The sequence below is a fragment of the Chionomys nivalis genome, chromosome 1 (genome assembly GCF_950005125.1).
Source record: "Chionomys nivalis chromosome 1, mChiNiv1.1, whole genome shotgun sequence".
NCBI lineage: Eukaryota > Metazoa > Chordata > Mammalia > Rodentia > Cricetidae > Chionomys > Chionomys nivalis.
This window is the reverse complement of record NC_080086.1, coordinates 25,713,716-25,728,534: the sequence shown is the minus strand read 5'-3', so window position 1 is coordinate 25,728,534 and position 14,819 is coordinate 25,713,716. Positions and strand designations below refer to the sequence as shown.

At 48.3% G+C, this 14,819-nt stretch overlaps 1 protein-coding gene across 1 annotated transcript in view; it reads left to right on the top strand.

Annotated features, from left to right (window-relative positions):
• Positions 1-14,819, top strand: part of Vwf (von Willebrand factor) — a 155,276-nt gene that overhangs the window by 71,002 nt on the left and 69,455 nt on the right. Inside the window, exons 16-18 of the mRNA XM_057772108.1 lie at positions 1,876-2,116; positions 8,570-8,664; positions 9,711-9,871. Of these exons, the coding sequence (XP_057628091.1) occupies positions 1,876-2,116; positions 8,570-8,664; positions 9,711-9,871 (497 nt within the window). The remainder of the gene's footprint in view (positions 1-1,875; positions 2,117-8,569; positions 8,665-9,710; positions 9,872-14,819) is intronic.

Sequence of the window (14,819 nt, the reverse complement as noted above, 5' to 3'; positions counted from 1 at the left end):
TCCTCTCTTATAGAAGCCTAGGTTTACTGTCTCCTGGTCCCCAACCTCTTTCTGCCTTCTTGAGAAATGGACAGAGCTCCCAAACCACTGCTTCCATTCCGAAGACTGTCACTGGGAGCAGTCAAGGAACAAGGACATGCTGTGCGGCTGCTTTTGTGTAATGCCCCAAAGAGACTCAGGGGCAGCACACACATTGTTTTGTCCTTGTAAAATGGCTGTTTCCTGGCGGGAAGACAAGATCACAGACCCCTGAAGGCATGGACTCGGTGTCCCTGAGCCTCACACAGCCCTGGCATAGACATACATCTCTGCTTAACTGAGGGGTGCATGGTTTTCTGAAGGAGGAAGGCTCAAGAAGAAACTCCATGAGCCTGGATGCCATCTCTGGAGATGATCTGCTGGTGGAGAGGGGAGCCCTCCGCTCCCGCTGCTCTTCACTGGATGGAAAGTGCCCTTGCGCATGATGCGGAGTGAAGGGAGTTGCTGCCTTGTGGGCTAGCCTGCCCCAGTATCACCCTACCTCCCCTCTATACGTTCAGCCTCTCCACTCCTCCAGAAGAAAGCAAGCCAGTGACTCATGTGACTAGGGAATCGTCTGCCTTCCCAGCTAACTTAAGATACAGAGCTGAGGTAATGGTAGGAGGGAGAGGCTCAGGGTCTCCTCAGAAGTTCATGGCCGGGGATACCTCTTACAGCTTCTATGGGCTGTTCTGTCTGTGGTATCAGCTGGAGAAAGGGACTGTCCCTGAGAAGGAAGGCTCTATTATTCTTGGGAAGACTCTGCCCAGAGCACAGCTCTCTTTTCCTGGACAGCAACCCACAGGCAAGGGTAAAAGGCACCCATCACCCCCTTCTCTTCTTACCACCCCATAAAGACTTTTGTCATCCGTGTGTTCATTAGACTACAGGTGCGTGATGGCCGCAGTGCAGGAAGGGAGGGTCAGGTCTTCTGAGGCTAAGATCTTTCTCTGGAACATGACTCCCATCTTGAGCCTGCTGAGCTGGGCTGGGACTCCCTTCCAATGTCACAATGACAATAGCAGTGAGCGTCTATGACAAGGTGGCTCATCTAACCTCCACAGAGACCCAACAGATATTTTTGCTACGTTCCATGGAGGGTGGCACTCAGAGTGTCATGCTAACTGGAGGTGGAGCTGTGATTCGAACCTGGGGACATGGGGTACAGAATCCATCCTCTAGCTGCCTTAGCATTTTATTCTACATAGCCATATAGTATTTCTCATTTCTATTCAAAAGCCCCGGCATCAGGGTAGGGGTGAGGGTTGTGAGTAGACAGAGGCTGTCCACTTTGCTGTGGGTAGGTGTAAGTGTCCAGGCTTGTAATGTGGATGTCCACAGAGGGACTGTTCCCTTCTTGAAGTGTGATGGTTAAGAGCATGAGCTTTAGGGGGGCTGAGAGTTGGGGCTCAGATCTCACCTCTGCTCCCAGAGACGCCAGATCCTTAAGCCTCTTAGCTCAATTGTTGCTGGTGTCTATGTGTAAGGGCACCAAAAGGGAGTGATAGGACCTAACCTTGTTAGGAGCAGAGTACACAGTAGGTTCTCAGAAATTGTAGCCACCACTGTCCTTCTCTCCGGAGAGATGCTCCTGCCCACCACTCCCATTTCACCAGGACTTTAATGTTCTAGATTTGGAATATTCTCAGGCAAGGAAAGTCTGCTCTCTCTCTCTCTTTCTGGGTAAAGAGAGAAAATGTGTGTACCCATAATTTCGATGTACATTTTTTTTGCACCTGAAGATACACTTTTGCTCAGAGTGGGGAAGGGATGGTTATGACCATACAGTTGTAGCAGTGGTCACAGCTGCAAGGTACAATGTCAAGTCTGATGCCTTATTCCATCTCCTGTCTCCAGCACTGAGCTGCCCACGGGGTCAGGTGTACCTGCAGTGTGGCAATTCCTGCAATCTGACCTGCCGCTCCCTCTCCTACCCGGATGAGGAATGCAGTGACGTCTGTCTTGAGGGTTGCTTCTGCCCGCCGGGGCTATACCAGGATGAAAGAGGGGACTGTGTGCCCCAGGCCCAGTGTCCCTGTTACTATGACGGGGAGCTCTTCCAGCCTGCAGACATCTTCTCGGACCACCACACCATGTGGTAAGTGCAGCCAGCCAGCTAGGCTGTGAGTCTGGATGCCTGGGAGGATGGTGATGACTTCCTTGTTGGTAGAACTGGACAGGAAAATGGTTCTTCAGATCTTTTTTATTTATTTATTTATTTTTACATGGATGGGGAAACTGAGGCCTCTGGCTTGTCCGGACTTGCATACCAAGGTGAAAGTGGATCTGAGAGTCCTCCCAAGTCTTCAGGGTCCAGAAGTAAATAGTGGCATCTCCATGCCAACTTTGGGAGTTCTTGAGTTGTACTATCCTCTCTCTATGCTAGGCCTCACTTTCCCTTCTCTAGAATGGAAAACAGAGGTGTCCCATGTCCCCTCCTCTCAGACTCTTTCTTGAATGAGAAGATTATGACAAAGTGGCTTCACATCTGTGATGTTTTGCCTGTTAGTGTGTTTTGAGTTGCTTTAACTAGATACCAGAGATTGGATCTTTTATAGAATAAGAAGTTTCTTTTGGATTTTGGTTCTGGAGACTGAGAAAAATCTCCAGGCCTGAGTATCTGCATCTGGAGACAGTCTCATGACATGTGGCAGACATGTACGGTACACGAAGCGGCCTCACTTTGTATCCATTCTTTCTCCCAATAGCTCATCTGGTCTCTTGAGACAAACCCACTCCCCAGGAGCTGGGCACTAATCCCACCCACAGGCAATGCATCTGTCAGGTCTCCAGACCTTTCCTGGAGTCAGGGTGGGGTCAGGGCCAGGGACTGTTAGACTACACAAGAGGACTGATTCTTGGGGCCCTTGGAAGAGGATGTGAACAGAGAACAAGGAAGAGAAAGTGTAGCTTCAGGGAGTGGGTTCTGGAGACTGTGGGGAGATGTTGACAACACTGACAGGAAGACTCTGAGGTCCTGGAGCAAGTTGTCCCGGGGGAATGGAGAACAGAGGTCAAAAGCCAGAGTCTCTGGAGATATGACTGGACCAGAAGGTGCCAGAGGGTGGGAGATGGCCCTGCAGGTGCTCAGGACGGTGATGGGAAGTAGCAAGAGTGCTCCCTGGAAGTGCAGTGGAGATGCTGGCCATACAGACTGGGTTTCCAAGAGGAAATGTGGATGGATGACTGTACCCCATAGTCTAACTTGGGGGAATGGAATTTGAGAATCCCTCTAGCCCGGAGAGTAATGGGCGTCACTAAGAGGCATGCATTAGGAGCAGGAGAGGACCAAGTCCAGAGTGTGGGGTCGTAGAATCCTTCACCTGGAATAGCATAGCACCTGTGTTTGGCCCATGTCCATCCTCCTGTGTACTTAAGTCATCTCCAGATGGTGCTCAGCACCTACACTGGTAAGCGCTGTGTCTCCTTGTCCCACTGCTCTGCCCCGGCAGTACAGGAAGCAAGGCCTGTCTCACACAGTTCATTTTCTCCTGAGTGTTTTCCACCCGTGATTGCTTGACTTTGTGCATGTGGACCCCAGGGATACAGAAGGCAGATGTCACAGCGAATGCTGTTGGCCGGATCTTTTGGCCTTAGCCCCATCAAAGGAGTGCCTGGCAACACTTCTTAAATGTTTCCCTCTGGGACCTTAAAACAACACTCGTGGGCAAGTAGGGCTTGCTTCATCCCTCAGCAATTGCCTATGATGATGATGATGATGATGATGATGATGATAAGAAAGATGTAAAATGATGGGCTGGGAAGATGGCTCAGCAACTGAAGAGCTTGCTGTGCAAGTCTAAGGACTGGGGTTGGGATCCCCAGAGCCCATGCAAACGCTGAGTAGGCCTGACCTGTAATGACAGCTCAGAAGTCAGAGACAGGGATCTCCAGATCAAATCAGCTAGACAGAGCAGCCATGTTGAAGAGCTCTCGATTGAGCAACGCTGTCTCCAAGGATAAAGAGCAATCAAGGATGATTCTCCACATCAACCTCGGGCCTCCACACATGCATACACGTATGCATACGCACCTGCACATGTGTGTCCACATACATGTAAAACACGCATATACACGCAGACTCTTGAAAATGGAAAGATTTTTAAAAAGACGTGACATTTGCCGTTTGAGCCTCTTAGGTGTACCAGAGGCATTAAGTACGTTCACACACTGTACAACTCCTCCCACCTGTCTCTAGAGTGTTTGTGTTCCTGAAAGAAACTGTGTCCATTAAATAGTAACTCGTCATTGCTTCCCAGCCTAGTAATAGCCGCTTGACTTTTCCATTATGAATGCAACCCCATTCATTTGCGGCCCACTTTAGATATTCACTTTAGATATCTCATATGAGTGGAGGCATCCAACACGCACACTTTTCGTTGTGTCTGGCTTTTTTTTTCACTTACGTTAATGTTTTCAAGGCTCATTCTTGTTGCTGCATATATACAAACCCCGTTCTTTTAATGACTGACTGGTATCCCATCGTGCATATGCATTGCATACATGCTACCTTTTGCTAATCCATTCATCTGTTGGTAGACATTTGGCTGCTTATGCTTCCTTGCTGTTGTGAACAGTGCTGCCATGGACATTGGTGTTTAAGTATCTGAGTGTGTGCTTTCAGATTTGGGGGGCGGTATATATCCCTGACTGTAATTGCCGGACCATATAGTAATTCTGTTTACCTTTTCAAAGAACTACCAGATTATTCTTTCACTGAGTCCATATCATTGAAATTTCCACCAGTGCTGGACCAGGGTAATTGTTTCTCTACAACCTCCTTGGCACCTCTTATTTTATTTCTCTTCTCCTCTTCTTCCTCTTTCTCTACCTCTTCCTCCCCTTCCCTTCTCTTTCCTCTTCTTCCTCTCCCATCCTCATCTTCTTCTTTACAATCTCTCTCTCTCTCTCTCTCTCTCTCTCTCTCTCTCTCTCTCTCTCTCTCCCTCCCTCCCTCCCTCCCTCCCTCCCTCCCTCCCCCCCCCCCGTGTGTGAGAGTGCAGGTGCATCTGTTACAGTGCATGTATGAAGGTCAGAGGACAGCCTTGTGTGCCAGTCCTCTCCTTCCGTCTTATTTGAAACCGAGTCTCTTGTGGTTTACTACTTTGCACGTGCCGAAGTAGCTGGACAGTGATCTCCTGCGACTCTTCTATCTTCTCCTGCAATCTATCCATGGGTACACTGCGATTACAGTGTGTGCTGTGTGTGCCTTTATAAGAGTTCTGGACTTTCAAATGTAGGTCCTTGTGCTTACATAGCAGGGCGCTTTACCCATGGAGACATCTCCCAAGCATCCCCCATCTAATAGTTATCGAGCTTGCGCCCCCAGGGCGCTCAGGAAGGGGGTCGCAAAAAAGCCTGACATTGGAGCGCGAATCTGTAAAGACGTAATAACCAGGCTAGCTTAATATGAAACAGCAAATTTTAATGAAAGGATAGCTTACAACACCAGGGATCCAGCGATGAGCAGGAAATACAAAAAAGAGAGCGGTGGGGCTCACGCTCACCAGATTTATACGTAAACATTAGCCCGAGGCGAACACGCCCCCAAATGGGCAGGGCTAACCCTACAATATGATGTGGCATCTCATTGTGGTTTTGATTTGCATTTCTTTAATGATTAATAATCTTGACTATCTTTTCATGTGCCTCCTGTTGTTTTATAGATTTTTTTTGTATAACTACTTGAATCTTTCAGCCAGTTTTGAACTGGGTAGTTTGTTTATTTTGTTATTGAGTTATTGACGATCTTTGTATATTCTGGATATATGAATGCAAACACTTCCTCCTATTCTGTGGCTTCTTCCCGTTCTGGTGTTAGTCCCTTTTGATGCAGAAAATGTTTTAATATAATCAATTTATCTATTCTTTTAATTTATTCCTTAAGGTTCTGTATTATAGCCAGGAAATCAGTGCCAAATCCCAAGTCAAGAATATTTACCCTGATGATTCCTTCTAAGACTTTACTGATGTTCAGATCTTTGATCCATTTGGCGCTCACGTTTTGGATATGGTGTAAGGTTAGAGTCCAGCTTCACTCTTTTCCAGATGGAACTCCGGTTTCCCGACACCACATATATTCCTTTCCATGTCTTGGCACCGGTGTAGAAATTCAATTGAGCATCTAGGCGACGGCTGACTTCCGAGCTGTTTACTTAGCTGGTCTGTATACCTGTCTATCTGCCAGTCCACATTGTTGTAATTACTGTTGCTTTGCAATAGGTTTGGAACCAGAAACTGTGGCTCCTCCATCTTTCTTCTTTGTCAAGATTGTTTTTCTGTTCAGGGCTCTTTGAAGTGCCGCGTAAGTTCTAGCCTCAGTTTCTGTAGAAACTGCCCCTGGGATTTGGTTTGGAGGTGCTCAGTCTGTGACCTCTTGCAGAGACTTGTCGTCCTACCGTGAGGCCTCCTGATCCATATGCAAAGGGTGTCTATTTACTTAGGTTGCCAGCTTTCTGAGCCATGTTGTGTCGTTTCCCACAGCGTTTCGTTAGTGTATAGTAATTGTGCCAAGGCCTGAGCCTGGCTATGGCATTTTCAAATGTGCATATACTGTGCTTTGCACGTACACGTCTCTCTCTTCCTTCTCTTTCCTTCTCTCCTGTCATCCCAGTCTTCCCTTTCTGCTTCAATGTCTTCTTCTTAGGTTCCACACGAGAGCAAACATGCTTCACACGTCTTTCTGGGCTGGCGATTGCTTCACTTCGCACAGTCACCTCCAAGTCCACAAATGATCTAAATTTATTCTTCATGGCTGAATGATACTTCACTGTGTGTGTGTCTTACTTTACCTGTTCAGCACTCAGGTCAATGCTCGACTCTTCTGAAAAGCACTGTGTAGGTATCTCTATTGGATGTTGACTGAGTTCTACAGAGATGGAGAGCAGGGTTGGTACCCCTGGTCGTTGTAGTTTTAAGTTTCTTGAGGCTCCTCTGTGCTTATTTCCACAGTGGCTGTGCTAATTTGCACCCCGTGATCAGTGTGGGAGACTCTTTCTTCTCTCCAGGTCTTCACTATATTTATTTATTTATTTTTTGCCTTTTGGGGACAGGGTTTCATGTGGCTCAGGATGGTAGCCTCAGCTTGCCTCTAGTTCATGGCAACCCTCTTGCCTCAGCTTCTCAGCTGCCAGGATTACAGGTATGAGGCACCTACCTGGCTTCATCATCACTGCCTGGCTGATTAGGGGTGAGCTAGAATCTCAGTGTAGCTTAGGTTTATATTTCCCTTGTGGCTAAAGAGATTGAACATTTTTTTCATGTATTTACTAAATGTTTGTATTTCTTTTGAGATCTGCTTGTGTGTTCTTGGCTCATTTGTTCTTTAGTTTGTTTGTTCATTTATTGTTTAGTATTTTTTTTTTTTACATACTCTGTCAGATGTGTTTCTGGCAAAGCTTGTCTCCCGCTCTGTAGGGATCACTCAGTTAATTCTTGGCTGTGTAGAAACTTAAAATATTTTCTTTGTGTTTATGTGTGTATGTTTGATGCTCATATGTGCGTGTGTGGTATGGGTGTGTGTCTACTTACATGTCTTGGGTAGGAGTGACCTTAGTTCTGGGGAAATGGTGTACAAGAGCCCTTGGGTTTAAAAAGAACAATGCACCTTAAGATTCACAGATGGTCACTAAGCTGGAGAAGAGGGAGGAAGGAGGGAATCATATTTCATGGATCTGCCCTTTACGGGAAAGTCTGTTGGAGGGACTCTCCTGAGGGATTTCAGGCAAGGGTGGGGCACAATCATGGTTGGGGTTTGAAAAGATATTTGGCTTCCAAAAGGAGTATTCTGGAGAGAGGTGAGAATAGATGCAAGGCCGTGAGTTAGGAGACACTTGCATGGCTCAGGCAGGAGGTGACAGCATCTCATCTACTGGCAGGAGAAGTGAAAAAACATAGGAATTGAAGCAAAATGTCAGAGGCAAAGTCCTGGATTGTGGTGGCTCTGATGTAGAGGGGCAGGGGGAGGAAGCCTAGAGTCTGAGAGGCAGTCAGATGGAATTGGTGGCGACATCAATCCACAGATCAGCCTTGGAAGAAGCCTGGGGTCTGGTACGGACACACTGGGCTTGCAGTCTCTTTGAGACATCAAAGGGACCTATCAAGAAGACATTAGTATATACAGGTCTGAGGCTCAAAGGGGATCATTGCCGGAAGTGAATGAGCCATTTCTGTAAAGAGCTGGGTGTGAGTGGCAGCAGAGTGGAGGAGAAAGCTCAGGATGTCCAAGGGGAGGCACGAGCTACAGCTGAAGCTGAGAAGGAGCAACTGGCGAAGTGGGGAAAATGCAGTGGAGATGGTTTTATTCTCCAAGCGAATAGAGAAGCCCAGTGCCGGTGATGTTCAAAGGGACATCACATAGGAAAATTACTTGAAGGGACTTACTGGGCTTGGTGGCCTGACGGTCACTGGTGACATTGGCAGGTCAAACTTCCCAGAGTTATGGATGGGAAGTCCCGTTTGGAGGAGCAGAGTGAGCAGGGTGGGTGGGTGGTGAGGAAAGGGGCAATGGGTGTAGAAAACTTCAGCAAAAGATGGGGTGTCTCCTCTGCAGTTACTGTGAAGATGGCTTCATGCATTGTACCACGAGTGGCGCCCCAGGAAGCCTGTTGCCAGACATCGTCCTCAGCAGCTCCTTCTCTCACCGGAGTGAGTACTGTAGCTCTGAAAGGCTTTTCTCTTCCCTTCTGTCTAGACTCCTTCCCATGGGTGTGGGGGAGAGAGCTGGCAGTATTGTCTGATATGTGTAGATACTCAAACAGGGGTCTGGCTCTGCCTCGAATCCCCTTGATGCCTTTGTTTGTGTGAGTGACTTTCAGACATATCTCTGCACATGGAAACTGACGTGATTGCCGCAAGCAGTACTGGACTGTGTGGGAGGGAATCCCTGAAATCTGTGCCTGTGGTCGTCTGAGTGCAGCGAGCAGCTGGGGTTAGTGACGGGTGTTCTAGGAATGGCACCCACTGTTCTCCATCAGCTTGTTTCCTGTGGACATGCTGATGAGGATGCCTCCTTGGGATCTTGTTAGATGAATCTGAAAGAAGAGGGGTTCAGGTCGCCGCTTCCAGTTTGAGCCTCTGAACAGTTGCTGTCCTGTTTGAAGACAAGACACAGATGGGGAAGGGTGAGAGTCTCAGTTCTAGATCAGAGGCAAATGTACAGGGGGGAAACACGGAGGAAGGGAGAGGCGTGTCAGTGATGGCACACTGTGATGCCACCATCTTTACAGAGAGACTGACCTTGGAGCAAAAGCCTCTCAAGAGTCCCCATGGCTGATGGCCTTTCCCTCCACGAGCTGTATCTATTTCATAAGTGTTCCTATTGGGTCCCACCAAGCTCCCCTTTAGTACCTTCATCTGTGTCTTCTCAAGCCTGAGTCTGGAAATTTCTACAGTGCAAACAGGGAGAGCAGAGTCAAGAGGGATGTGAGACAAAGGCCATCAGGTGACATCTAGGGTCGGTAGAACTGCCACCAGCTTGGCCCAAGGCATTGAGATAGATAATGTGGCAGCCCTGGTCTCACATGGAGACCCTGACTCAGGGCTAGAGCATACTGTAGGCTGGGCAGTGTCTGGTCCTGGAGGGTGGGCTGCTCTGAGTCTCCCGAGTGAATGATGGCACCTGCGAGCCGCAGGACAATGCAGAAGGGTGACCTGCCATGACTTTACTCACAATCTCTTTTTCTTTTCTCCAGGCAAAAGGAGCCTGTCCTGTCGGCCACCCATGGTCAAGCTGGTGTGTCCTGCCGACAACCCACGGGCTCAAGGGCTGGAGTGTGCCAAGACATGCCAGAACTACGACCTGGAGTGCATGAGCGTGGGCTGTGTGTCTGGCTGCCTCTGTCCCCCAGGCATGGTGAGCCACCGCGTGGGTGAAGGAGTACCTTCCCGTCCATTCCCGTGCAGGCGGAGGTGATCGAGGTGGCTGTGGGGCTAGAGAGAGGAAGAAACAAGGATGGGGACGAGGGGTAGATTCAACCACCAAATCCAGGCAGGGATTTGGGAGGAGGATATCTGGGGTTGATCCTAAAGGGATTGGACATCCACAGAGCCGGTCTTGGCTCACAGAACTGCCCTAGGAAGCAAGGAAACTATTTATAGAAAATACTTACATGTCTAAGCAGGCATTTCTGCTAGAATTTCCCCAAGGGTAACATTCCATCCACACTGCTGGGGTGGAAGGACACACACACCGTTGTGTATGATTTACATATACTTGTCCATAACTTTCTCTTTTAAGAGAAGGTGTTGATGTCTGTTCTAGGTGACTTTCTGTTGCTGCGATAAACACCATGACCAAAAGCAACTTTGGGAGGAAAGGGTTTAGTTCACCTTGTGCTTTAAGGTCAGAGGGGAGTCAGAGCAGGGACTCAAGTGTAGCGGCGTAAATGAACGGCAGACGGAAATTATAATAAAATATTTAGCTTTAATTAGGGAAAGACTCACAGAACCGAAGTTCCAGCGGAGAACAGGAAAGCAGAAGGGAAGGGGGGGAGCACCCCCCGCAATCTTTATAAGTAAAAAATATCTTCGGGGGACCCCGCCCTACAAGCAAGGTGATTGGCTGGATCTCCCCTACACTCAAGCAGAAACCTGTGCTCACTGCCCCCTCTCTCTTCGGCTCAGGCTTAGCTAAATTTTGCGTGTAACTCAGACCTTCCTGCCTACGATATCACCTACAGTGGACTGGGCCCTCCTGCATCAGTTATCAATCAAGATGACTCATGCAGATACTCTCACATACCAGTCTGATTGTCCCCCCTCTTCCTAGGTGACTTGAGATTGTGTCAAGTTGACAATAATAGCACAACCCTGCCTAATCTCAAGCAAACTGCAGCTTGCCTACACTCACTCTTTGTTTTCTGGCTCCATAAAACGACTTGTGAGGTCTTGGCCATCCCTGTGTGTCCCATGATTTTGGTTCTGGGGTTGTAAATATCCCCGAAGGACACACATGTCTAATGCTTGTTTGTGACCTCCTTTTCTGTGTATCTTCTAGAACTGGTAGCAATGGTTGAAGGATACCCAAAACCTTATGTCCTCCTTCCTGCTACTGTTAGGTCAGTTTTATATCAAATATATTATACATACAGTATTATCATCACCTTGAAGAATGCAGCTTCTGGACTTCTCCTTTTCAAATGCATCCTGTCTTTCTGCTGTTCCTGATTTCCCTCTCCGCCACACAGAGTATGTAGTGAGGGAGTGAGACAAAGCGGTGGAGGCTGGCACCCGTGTGGGTAGGATGGCGTGAGTGTGCCCTGGTGATGCCCAGGACACTGCCTGAGGAGCTGTGGGTGTTCTGTCATGGAAACCAGAACTTATTCCGTGTCCTTAAAGGCTGGGCACTGAGGCATGTGCAGGACAGAAGTCCTGCTCTCTACTGCCTTCCTTGTCCCCTCTCCCAAATGGAGAGTTCTACCGCTTCTCCTTAGGGTGCTCCCCACTTGTCTTCTCCCACCCGCTTCTCCCTAGGGTGCTCCCCACTTGTCTTCTCCCATGAGGATTCTGGAGCCATCTTCCTCTAGTAGAGAGATAGAGAGCATCCCTTCCACTAGACAGTGTGACTCACACCACAAGAGAAGGATGATGACAGAGGTCTACAGGAAAATGGAACTCAGTCTCTGGTCTGAGCAACAAGCAGGGAGTAAGAGCCCCAAGAGATAAGGTCTTACTGTGTGTGTCTCAGGGCTTTACCAGAACTGTTGTCTCCATGGTGTCCCTGGAGAGGAACTATTTACCTGAGAGAAACCTCAGGCAAGAAAAGGGACTATGGGATTATACCAGCATCAGGAAGCATTTAATTTACTTTTATGTTAAAATTAAAAAAAAATTGACATAAAGCCTCATTTTGTTGCCCAGGCTTGCCTTGAACTACTGAGCTTACGCAATCCTTCTGCCTCAGCCTCTGGAGTAGCTAGCATACTCCGTTAGGTCAAACTGGGTGGACGTTTCTTCAGAGAAGTGTGTGTGCACATGTGTGTGTGTAGGAAAGCATCCAAGCAGTACTAAATATTAATAACTACAACAGTTGCATTAGACCCCCCAATCCTGGGTGGGGAGCATGACCACAGATCGAGGACCTTCTGCCAGGCGCTCCATTCTCGTCCAGAAGCCCCTGCTACGCATGCTCAGAAACGCATGCAACCGAGTCCCCTCCCAAAAGCTTCTGTCCGTAGAGGTTGGATTATTTCCACAACTGCTTCATTACGTTGCTGACTGATGTGCAGATAGCCAGGGCCAGATTCGGCAGAGCAGAGAAAGCCATGTAATTTATGAAGTGCTCTCAGTGTGCTGGCTGCAGCACCCGACACGTGTTCCTGGCCACAACACAAAGAAAAGGGAGCTGGGAACATCTTGCCTGGGTGCTTCTGCTGGTCCAGACCTCATACCCAGGGCTGTTTCCCTGTTCTCGGTGTGATGAGGGAGGACTATGGCATGAGACCAAGGGTTTGGGCCAGGGATTCTGCATTCTGAAGACTTGTAAAGGGGGGGGGCAAATCACTTTCTGATGGAGACAGATCTGCTGAGAACAGAGAGACTGAAGGAGGAATGGGGTACAGGGGATAAGCTAGCACCTCCACCACCCTCTGACCCCACACTTGAGTAGTCAATCTGAATCCCACAGGCTTCCTCTGTGATGGTCTCAGGATGCCTTCTTCACTTGAACAGCTCTGGGTACAAGGGAGATGTGTGCAAAAACAATTTACAAAAGCAACACTGTGGAGTTGGGAATGGAACACAGGAGAGTGCTTTTCTAGCATGCGGGAGGCCATGGGTTCAACCCCCAGCGTGAAATGGGTGATGGCTGTACATGCCTGTAGGTAGAGGCAATAGGATCCGATGCTCAAAGTTGTTCTTGGATACATGTAGAGTTGAAAGCCAACCTGATTTAGAGAGCCCATCTCAAAAACGCCAGAAAGTTCCGTAGAATGTAGTAAGAGCTGTGAGTGAGCTGTTTGTAAGCAACTGAGGCTCAGTCTCAGAAACCGAGTAGGTTAGCGCCTTGTCTGGCCACTGGAAGGGTGGTGTAAGTCTGCTTTCTTCCATTCCCAGGCTGCTGTGGGCCAGTGCTTTCGTCAACACAGTGAGAATGGATTAACAAACAAAATAACAAAAAGCGGTGATAGGAGTTAGGGGTGTGTCTTAGCTCCTGTTCTCTTGCTGTGACAAGACACCATGACCAAGACAACTTGTTGACGAAAGAGTTTAATTTGGGGCTACAGTTCCAGAGTTTGAGTCCACGACCATTGTGTGGAACATGGCAGCAGGCAGGCATGGTATTGAGCAGTAGCTGAGAGCTCACATCCTTATTGGTATGTAGAAGGCAGAGAAAAAGAGCTAAGAATGGTGTGGGCTTTTGAAACCTCAAAGCCCACACTCAATGACACCCTCCTCTAACAAGGCCACACCTCCTAATTCTCCCAAATAGTGCCATCGACTGGGGGCTAGGTATTAAAACGCTGAATCTGTGGGGGGCTTTCCTCATTCAAACCACCACAGGATATGAGTCAGTGCAAGACCTCGAATTCATCTCCAGCACTCCAAACAATAAAACCAACCAACTGACCAACCAACTGACCAACCAACCAACCAACCAACCAACCAACCAACCAACCAACCAACCAACCAAACAACCAAACAACCAAACAACAAACAAACAAACATGAAGATGAAAGAAAGACATGACATGTTTTCATCACACACGACAGACATGACATCACGACATTGCAGTCTGTTTCTGCAATTTCATTGTCACAGGTCAGCTCTGGCACTGGCCTCACTCTGAGTGGATTGTCCTCACCTAAAAACCATGTTTCCTCCTCTAAGGACCCTCCACGTCCCTCTATGCCTAGAACTGAGCTGTTGGAGGCGAGAGGGACGTCTTCTCTTTCCAGTGTCGCAGGCCTGGTGCCTGCTCAGAGCAGAAGCCTCTGCTCTACCCCTAGGCAGCAGACATCTGCCCCTGCAGTTGCTCTCAGGCTCTCCTCACGGGGACCTTGCTTCCTCAGCCGTGTATTTGGGTTGGAAGGATGTGGAGGCAGGTTAGAGATAACGGACACTCACTGGCAGGTGAGGTGTTTTGCAGGTGGAGTCCTAGTCACCACTGCCATTGTAAGTTCATGGACGGCAGTAAAAGTCCAAGTCTTTGATTGATTGTTTTGAATCTTCGAGACAGGTTTTCTTCTGTAGTGCAGTCCAGACTGGAACTTACTAGGTGACCCAGGCTTAGCCTTTTACTTTAGTCAAAAAAATACTCCTAAACTTTTTGCCTGGCTTAGCCACTTTTTTAGGTTGGGCTATTACCTAACTTTGCCACTAGTCTGCAGCAGAGCACAGCCCATGGCCCTGCTGCCTGTACTCCAGCCACTGCGGAGGCTCTATGTGGGAGCCTAGGGCAGAGCCAGAACCCTTCAGTCCCTCTGGTCCCCTAATGCTCAGGCTGGGACACTGGCTTGCAGATATTTAGGTCTTGGAGGAGAGTGTATCAAGCTGTCTGGGAGACGGTGATTTATCCTTTGATGCACCTAGCAGCTGCATCTTTCAAACTGATATGCGGTTCTGTGGGCACTAGAGAACATCCTGCCACGGTGAAGGATGGACTGAAAGACATAGAGAATTCTTTTAAAACCTAGATCCAAGATACAAGGTCTCATGAAGGAGTGAGCTTCATTTTTGGGCACCAGAGATTTTCTGGGCTCTTGTGTAAGTTAGGTGAGTACTTTATCAATTTATAAATGTTTATAAGATACAAGAAACCCATCTCTGTCAAAAATACGTCTTTTACTTACAACCTGTCACCT